The sequence below is a fragment of the Berghia stephanieae genome, chromosome 1, assembly GCF_034508935.2.
Source record: "Berghia stephanieae isolate SIO BIC M18660-M18661 chromosome 1, UCSD_Bste_1.3, whole genome shotgun sequence".
Taxonomy (NCBI): domain Eukaryota; kingdom Metazoa; phylum Mollusca; class Gastropoda; order Nudibranchia; family Aeolidiidae; genus Berghia; species Berghia stephanieae.
In genome coordinates this window covers 49,843,416-49,853,415 of record NC_088360.1, presented here as the reverse complement: position 1 = coordinate 49,853,415, position 10,000 = coordinate 49,843,416, and the positions used below count along the sequence as shown (strand labels likewise).

The 10,000-nt window shown below is 36.4% G+C and overlaps 1 protein-coding gene across 5 annotated transcripts in view; it reads right to left on the bottom strand.

Annotated features, from left to right (window-relative positions):
- The window catches only part of LOC144976935 (sodium/calcium exchanger 1-like), a 152,438-nt gene that overhangs the window by 43,555 nt on the left and 98,883 nt on the right, over positions 1–10,000 (bottom strand). For all 5 annotated transcript variants that reach the window (XM_078921557.1, XM_078921574.1, XM_078921588.1 and 2 more), the window contains exon 3: positions 992–1,092. In XM_078921557.1, the coding sequence (XP_078777683.1) occupies positions 992–1,092 (101 nt within the window). The remainder of the gene's footprint in view (positions 1–991; positions 1,093–10,000) is intronic.

Here is a 10,000-nt window from a genome sequence, read left to right as displayed (position 1 = left end):
ATATTAATAATAATAATAATAATAATAATAATAATAATAATAATAATAATAATAATAATAATAATAATAATAATAATAACAATAATAATAATAATAATAATAATAATAATAATAATAATAATAATAATAATAATAATAATAATAATAATAATAATAATAATAATAATAATAAATTTGTAATGCATTATGTAAAAACCTAATTACATTATGAAAAATGTATGATCTTGTAAAAAATAATGTTAAATCATTTAAAACAACAATCATAACTCTTTGCGATCATAAAGCAGACATATATAAATGCAACAGAAAAAGTTTCATGGTAAAAGAGAGAGAGCAATAACGCTCTTTTCTTTGAATTGCCCGCGTTGGACCTTAAAATTTGTTGATATTTGGCTGTAAAGCCAGGTCGTATAAATGTTAAAAATTGTCATATTCATAAAGAGCTTTTCCAATACGTTTATCTTGTCCCAAGCGATTTCCAATAGCCAATTCTCCTAGTGGACAAATGCATTCTATCAGTCGCTTGTATAATTATTGGCAAAAACAAAGCTTCACATCTGGGTGGGCAACGAACTCAGCAATTGCCCTTTAGAGCCTGAAAGCCCCTAGTTCAACAGGCAGTATAAAAATTACTTGCTACTCTTTGAAAACATGACACTAGACAATCAAGTAATACTTTCCGTCAGATCTGAGATATTACGTTGACCTAAAGCTGCTGGGTGGATAGAGAAGGTCAGACAAAACCTCGGCTGAAACCGAGACAGAGTACGCCAACCGCTCTACATAAACATTTCTCCGAAATTCGAGCCCCCTACATCCTCGAAGAGAAGATGCATTTAAGAAACATAACTGTGAGGAGTTATCATAAATTCCCAAGTTGTAAATCAAGATAATAAGTAGTGAGACCTTTTTAAGATAGGAATAAAAAAAATAATTAAAAAATGAAAAAGAAATTGAAATCAATTAACTAAGATTGGGAACAAAATGTTACCTGATTGTTTCTTGACAATGTGAGGGGTGTCGAGGACCAGTGAGAAGGTCTCCGTCTTTTCATACTCTTCATCGTCTATGATATGGATCTTGATGTGTTGTCTGCAAAACGAAATAGAAAAATATTATTGTGACATCAATGATATGTATATATATATATATATATATATATATATATATATATATATATATATATATATATATATATATTTATATATATATATATATATATATATATATATATATATATATATATATAGAGAGAGAGAGAGAGAGAGAGAGAGAGAGAGAGAGAGAGAGAGAGATTAATGGATGAATGAATGAAGTAAAGGGCACATGACTAAAATTAATCAATGAAGTATGATGATGATGATGATGATGATGATGATGATGATGATGATGCTGATGATGCTGATGATGATGATGATGATGATGATGATGATGATGATGATGATGATGATGATGACTTTTTGATGTCTGCGCTTCTACATCTTCTCTTCTTTCGCTCTCTCTCTCTCTCATTCTCTCTCTCTCTCTCTCTCTACTCTCTCTCTCTCTCACTCTCTCTCTCTCTCTCTCTCTCTCTCTCTTCCCTCTCTCTCTTTATCTCCCTCTTATGTTCTTTCTTTATCCCTCTCGTCCAATGATTTTCTTCTCTCTTTCTCACCCCCTCCAAATCGCCCCCCCCCCCCCTCCCCCACTCTTCTCTTCCCTCTCTTTCTTCATCTCCCTCTTCTGTTCTTTCTTTCCCTCTCTTCCAATGATTTTCTTTATGCAATATCTCCCACTCTTTCCCAATTGCTCTTCATTTCCATTATGCCCTCGGGTTATTGATTGACCTGCGTATTAACCTGGTTTTATTGGCACCACTCGTATATGATTACCAACCGACAAAGTGATTGTGACTGACCCTCCCTAAACCATTGGTCAACAATGGATACATCATGCTTAAAATCACTTGGGAGCTAAATGAAAAATCAGGAGTGGATTATGATGGGGATTGCGACTTTAGGAAAGACATCTTAAGTGCAATAAAGTTGTCTCTCAAATGACTGTTGCCGCTGCTTCATCAACTAGTTACAAATACTTCATATCTATATCCTCCTCATCCTCCACCTCCTCCTCTTCATTATCATCATCATCATCATCATCATCATCATCATCATCATCATCATCATCATCATCATCATCATCATCATAAAGGTTATCATCGACGTCCATCATTATCGACCACTGCCACCGCCGCCATTAACACCATAATCATAATCTTCTTCTTCATCATCATCATCATCATCATCATCATCATCATCATCATCATCATCATCGTTAGCTCTAATGTTTTACATAATATCGATTCTTGTGATAATACCCATGGCGTCGGGGCAAGGCCGTACATATTAACGTCATGGCAAGGGCGTGGTTTGCCTAGGAATTAACTTTACGACATTATTACAATTCGCCCTAATTTGATACCGCCTATGACCTCATCGATTCATTCACCGGAGTCTTTGATAACTTTATTACTTTGTTAAATCCTCAAATGGTCTTCGAGTTATTATCATAACACTGCAAGATTGCTAAGGGAAGCATTGCATCCCAAAGTTGTCGTATTCTTCCATAGATCAGCAGAGATGAGCTTCAAAGATTTAGATTTAAGAGAGTAATAAAACAGAGAAGTCATGCCGTTACACCTTCTACTCTTACGGTTCCAAACTCATTGGAAGTGTGTATGTAACCAGTTTTTTTGGAATGAATAGGTTACATATTAAATCAGAAGAAAGCATCAACATTTTACTAGCAGGATGTATAAGTAAATTCTTAAGATTATGGGACGTAAAAGAGAGAGGGTGTATGATATTTATTGACGACCAGCATATATTATGTAGAGTAGAAAATAAGGTAATCATTCTGAAACCAGAAGATCAATTTCACAAGGTATGTATCCTGTCGTCCGAAAGAGTGGTTTTACACTTCCAATGAGATTGGAACCAGTTTTTTGACATCGCAGTAATGTTCCCTATTGTGAGGAACCTATATCAACTTGTATTATATCTGGGTTAGAAATGATGCCCTATAATATAAAAAATATATTTTTTAAAATCATTCTTGGGTTAAATTTACAGTCACACCTGAGTTTAGCAGTTCAATGTGTATAAAGTGACTGACCCCAGGATACAAAACCGGTCTAAGATTATCTTTTTTTCGAGAGGAGACATCTTGCCTCTGAGCCTATGACGTCATGATATAAGTATGGTTAAACAGACGCCCATCTTTGCATTAAAACTCTTAAATTTCATCTACCAACCTTCAGGCAGTCTAGTCACGCCATTGCTGTGAAATCAATATTAGATAATCATACTGTAAGATAACAGCGTCACATAAATTGATACACCCATGAGATAACTATCAGGTCTAATGGAACTAGATCAAGGAAAACGCACGCAAGGACGCAATTGGAGGGGAAATATCTGGACATGTTATTCACGTTTCCTACATTCAAAATAATTATTTTGCTCGATTGAACCCTTTAAACCGCGATCGTCATTTTCCAGGGGAACATGCCATGTCAAATGCCAAACGAATGTAAGTGTAATTGCTGTGTGAAGTCAGTTAAAGGAAAGAGAAGACTTTTAAAGGGTGAAGCTGGATCACTCACTGCGAAATGTGATCATTATTTTTAATTTGTATTTGAAAGCAGAAGCAAAGTTGCATTAACATAGGTTCAGTGAATAGCTCGCCCTGATCATGCCTAAGAAGTAAAAGAAAAAGAAAAAGAAGAAGGATAGGAGGAGAAGAAGGAGGGGGGTGAGGAGGATGAGGAGGAGGGGGAGGAGGAGGGGAGGAGAAGGAGGAAGAGGAGGAAGAGGAGGAGAAGGAGGGAAAAGAAGAAGAAGAAGAAGAAGAAGAAGAAGAAGAAGAAGAAGAAGAAGAAGAAGATATTTTGTCTGTATAATCTTAAGATATTCATCATGCCTCGTCTAGGTTCTCATTCACACAACTCAATTGGGGGCGGGGTGGGGTGTGATGGGGGAATTTGTGACCATTGCCTTAATCCAGGATACATCTCGGGGACAGAATTGATTTTGTCACCATGCTACGCATTCAGTCATTGAAAAGACTCAACAATGCTTGTATTTATTAAAAGATGCGACACCTTGCCGCTCAACCATTTGCGACACAACGGCATGATTCTGCCGCATAATGATAAGATGCTAATTTCATTGGGGTCAGAAATTGTACCTAAAATATGGACATCTGAATTAAAATTATAATAAAACTTGAGCTTTTATATAGCGCAATATCCACTTAATAACCTCAAAGCGCTTTACAAGGAGTCTCAAACCAACAGTAATATTTAACTACATGTAGAACGAGACATGACGACTGTTAGGCGATATTACAATATTTTTTTCGACAGAAACAACGCTGTTAATGGCCAGGTACTCATTTTACCCTTGAGTACGGTGAGTGAATATGAGTAAAGAGCTTTTTCCAACTACGCGCCGAGCGAGGCTCGAACTCAGAACCTTCCGATCCGAAAGCAAGTGTCAGACCACATAGCCTCACAATGACCTCATGATGACCTTTAACTCGTCAATACTTGTGAAATCTGAGAGTCTTATGGCCAGAAATATTTTTCTTCAAATACCAATGAAGTAATTTGAAACCATCCTATCAAAACTTCTAAAACATACGTCTTTGAGTACACGGGAAAATATTGACGAATTAAGAAATTTGAAGTGAACAATTCTGAGCAAAACCAGAATTTTTAAATTTTTTTTTAATGGCTATTTTGTCACTGTACGATCGGTAGATTTGACATCTTCATCTATCCAACTCTAGATCGCATCTTGTTCGTTGTCTAACGCGCCAGTTGAATTTGTTTGGGTTTGACATGATTGATACTCTGTTATTTTTGTCACGTACCGCTTCTTCACTTCGTCGTTTATCTATCTATCTTGTAACTGCACTCTATGAATGTCAGCTTATTCAACCGGCAATCGTAGAAATAATCAATTGTCTCTGATAGTATAAGCACTGCAAATGTAGAATTCGTTCACCCAAAAGGAAACGCCATGCTTAGTTTTTCGATGCCGCAGATAGGTTCAACCACCCATAATTGCTCAATTCGATAAATGGATAAAATATTTTGCGTCGCAAAATGGCCTATTAAAAATACAAAGTAAAATAATACAACAAACATAAATGGTATATAGAAAGTCATACGAACGCATTCAAACACAAAGGGATGGAGGAGTGTGTGTGTGTGTGTGTGTGTGAGAGAGAGAGAGAGAGTGAGTGAGAGAGAGAAAGAGAGAGAGAGAGTGAGAGAGAGTGAGAGAGAGAGATGGTATGGGTTCTTGTTTTTATTTCTATTTATCTCTTCCACATCTAGAGAACGCACGGCTTAAATGATGGAAAAACAGATGAAATACAAGAAACAACGCTAAATTAAAAAAAAAATCAAAACAAAAAAACAAACAACATACTTCCAAATAAGCAACATTCCCAAAAAGGCACCGCCTCACCAAACGAATATAGTATGGTAAAACAAGAAACAAAGAATTTAAAAAGGCACCAACAGCAGTATTATATTATTGTTAATGTGTATCTTGAGTATTTAGAAAACATAACGTGAAATATGCGAAGAAAGAACTAGCCTACCAAAATAACATTTTTTTAACCCAACACCCCCCCCCCCACCCAAAAAACCACAAAAAAACCCAAAACAAAACAAACCCCGGCAATTAAAAAAAAAAGAGATTGGAGTATGCATCTATTTTATTTTCAAAACAAAGATGCAAGCGCAAGGACTAGACAAAAACAAAAACAACAACGAAAAAACTTCAAAGATAAAACAACTCCCCTAAAAAAAAAACCAATAAAAAAAGCAAACGTTAAACCGATTAAAAACTGAAAACTAACTTGCTTTCAAATAGCGTTACAAGATTTACTATTTATATAGGTTTCTAAAACTTGAATATTGGATACTATAATAAAAGAATGCAAACAACCAACTTTATATTGGTTAAACTACAACGACAGAAGATTGAAAACAATCGGATTTCCAAAATGGACGACGGAGCAATAAAATGTTTCGCATTTGACTTTATCCATTATGTATGTGTGACTTTCCATCCATTTGTTAAAACCCGCTGGAATCGATTTCCTTTTAGCTCCTGGACGATTCAATAACATCGGGAAAAATTGATACCAAAGCAACCCTCAAAAATTAGGACTAAAAGACACCAGAGACGGCTATTCAATAACATAATAAAAATCTGATACGGTATAAGTAGAAAGAGATAGACGGAGTGGGATTCGTGGCCAAACAAGGGGAGACTATCAGGAGCTATATTATGGCTCTATTGCGTGTCTGGCACAAAATTCTCCTGGGAGGGAGGAAGGGGAGAAAAAGGAGGAGGAGGAGGAGGAGGAGGAGGAGGATTGTGGGGAGTGGGGGAATGGATAAGAGCATGAAGGTATGGAGTGTGTATGAATAGGAGGACGAAACTATAAGAAGAGTGAGAAGGATGAGTGTAAAGTAATGGTGATGAGGAACGGGGAGGAGAGGATAAGGGAGATGAGGAGGGGTAAATGAAAAATCGAAGTGAGAGGGAGGGGGCAGAGAAGAAGGTAGGGAGAAGGGTGAGAGGATAATAATTATAATGGTAATAATAATAATAATAATAATAATAATAATAATAATAATAATAATAATAATAATAATAATAATAATAATAATAATAATAATAATAATAATAATAATGACCAAGGGGATTTTATTAATTATTTTCTTTTCCGAATTGATGCGTTCAGATTTGCTTTAAAATCACCAATGACGACTGTCATAACGAATTATACAACCTGGAACCAAACGGAAACCGGTAAATTCCCAAAGGATGACATCTTATTGGAATGATGACGTGAAGGTATTTCAGTTTGTCCATTTTTCTCGTCAATTGCAGGAAGTCAGAATTATGTGTCCCGACAGCCCTTATTGCCTTCGAACCCCTTGGTTTGAGGAATAATTTGATCAGAGGACAGGATATTGGCAACTCTTCGCTGTGCATAATCCCAATGATGAGGTATGCAAACTACGACGCATGTGCCTGTTACGTAAGCTGAAATTATGTATTGCTTAACAAACTATGTCAAATGAACCTTATTTCAAGGACGACTGGGCGACTTGAATGGCTAATTGCACAAGTCCCGGAAGTGAACGCTATTAAATAGCGATTTACCATCTCGAGGTAGGCAGTATCTGCTCGTTGTTTCTTAATCTGATTGTCTCTCTGTACTTCGTAGGGGTATCAGCAAACAAAAACAAGTACATACACACACATACACAAACATACACACAGAGATAGATAGATAGATAGATAGACAGATAAATAGATAGATAGATAGATAGATAGACAAATATATATATATATATATATATATATAGAGAGAGAGAGAGAGAGAGAGAAAGAGAGACAGAGAGAGAGAGAAAGAGAGAGAGAGAGAGAGAGAGAGAGAGAGAGAGATTTTGAATTTTAAAAATGCTCATACAATAAATACTTTCAACAATTCAGTTGATAAAGAACTCCACACCTTGAAGTACGCATATGATGGATACGATTTGTTGTTTTTTTTAAATGTATAATGTACCAACTTGACCTTCTGTTTGAATATACGAGTTTGTGTATTTAGAATGGCAATGCATCAATTTGATCATTGGCTGTTTTTAACTATTATATATTTATATTTGCGAAAACAACAGGGAATTTAAAAGTCTTCGTAATCCTTAATGAATATGCTGAACATTATAGATATGAGACTTTTAAAGCAAATGTAATTACCGCTATATTGCACCAATGAGTGGCCATATTTTATTGAATTGTAGTTTCCACAGTCATGGATCTGTGTTTTAGGGTCTATTGCTTTTATTTTCGATTCCCTTTTGAGGATTACAGGATTATACTACGGAAACAAAGATATGCCTACGACCGCTAAGCTGACAAGAACCAAACAAGACTTGAAGATAATATAGGACCAATGAATTTGGATGACGTTCAGAAAGTAAGTTGCAGCAATGTACTTCATCCAGCCGTTAGGGAACGGCATATATAAACTATTGAAACACGAGAGTTCAGATTTAAGTCAAGATTAATTGTAACTACAAAGTTCCGAGTTGTGAAAAAGAGATTTTACAAGACTCATACTATAATATTGAGTCTGCCTCCTGTATCAAAATGGAAGAAAAAGATTTTTAAAGCAGTATCCGAGACTGCTAATTTCTTTCAGAATTAATAGGTCTAATAATGTCAATAGGATTACTCAGAAACTTTACAATATGCACATGAAGCAAAAAGAAGTAAATCTGGCAAAACCTCCCATGTTGGCAATAATGTTACGCATGAGCCCAAATCGAGGGAGCTCACAAGAAGCCACTCTATTACAGCATCTAATTGGTGGAGCTTAAGGAATCGATTTTCTGCATAACACTTGATGGCTTGAAATGAGTCGGTCTGTGAAGAGACAGTCTCATTATGACAGGCTTACAGTGAGGATTTGCCCCTTGTTAAGAAGTGAAGGGTGGCCAAGTCGTGACACGATCGTGAAGAGTCGTCGTTGAATACCTCCATCATTTTATCCCAGTACATTTTATGTCATGAGGAACGTTCAGATTCTTAAAAGAAAACTGGCATTCTCAACATGACGTGGCCTTTTTCTTTACGGTAAAGGAATACCTTCTACCTTGGTTTCCTGATATTAAAGTGTTGTATGCAACGTGTTTCCATTGATCAGGGCACAATGTCCCATTCTATCTATGTATCTTTCCACAGGAAGACATAACAGAGGAAGGAAGGTGGATAGTAAAGTAGTCCTCCAGATCCATTAGGCCTAGAGATCAGGAATGTATCCCGGTTTCTGAAACGGAAAAAGAACAATAGCATTTGCTTGCTACCCTTTCTTAGGAAGCAAGCTAGTCTATCGCCAAATACTTTCCGCCAGATCTAACGAATTCAGTTACCCAATCACTGCTGGGTGGTCAGAGTGCCATTGGGTTGGGGTGGGGTGGGGGTGGGGGTCAAAAAAATAATCTCGGCTACACCCGGGATCTATCTTGGTCCCTTTGCGTGTGAAGCGAGTGCTCTACCAACTCAGTTATATTGCGACCTGCAAGGTGGATAATGAACTGTTCAGTAAAAAAAAAAAAAAAAAAAAAAACAAAAAAAAAAAAAAGACAACAAACAAACGCGCTAGATAAAGTCATGCGTTGAACCATGAATTGCATGAAAATCATGGTAAAAACAATAACATATCTTGTCGAGTCAAAGTAAAATCGAACACAGCAGTTAAGGGTTAAGGACACATCTATTATTGTGGAAGTGGTAGACTAGTGTCAGGGGATTACATCCCAGCAGTGCCACGTCCCTGATTCACGCCACAATCGCTATTGTCAAAAGCTATAATGAGATTTTACTTAATGACTGCCTATGGTTTCACGTCAAATCTGACAAAATGAATCATTTTATTTTCTTCTCACTCCGATGATATAGACCCTCTCTATGTATTATCCATGTTAATTCTTTCCTGCAAGATTCAACCGTTGATATCTTAATCGGAATAAAATGAACAAAAAAGTTTCCTTGCTTTGCCATTGCTATTGTGTTGAAAATATACACTCCGTGCCCCCCCCCCCCTCCCCCCATCCCCAACCTTATATTTTGGCAACAATGTCAACAGATGTACAGATGTTTCAAAAGAATGTTCTTTGAATTGTGTATAAACACATCCCCTGGCAGTATGCCTGCTTCTCAACACTAAAACGTTTGCTTTACGAAACAATGTATAATTGACACTTTAAACAATACTCCAAAGTTTATATGCACTGATTGGTTGTTTTTTATGTACTCGTAGCAAAAGTATTGAGTTTTGTCTATGCTGTCATTTCCTTTCTCCCGACATTACGCTCATCATTAGCCCTTCAATTAATCGATATTTTCCTAAACTGTTGACC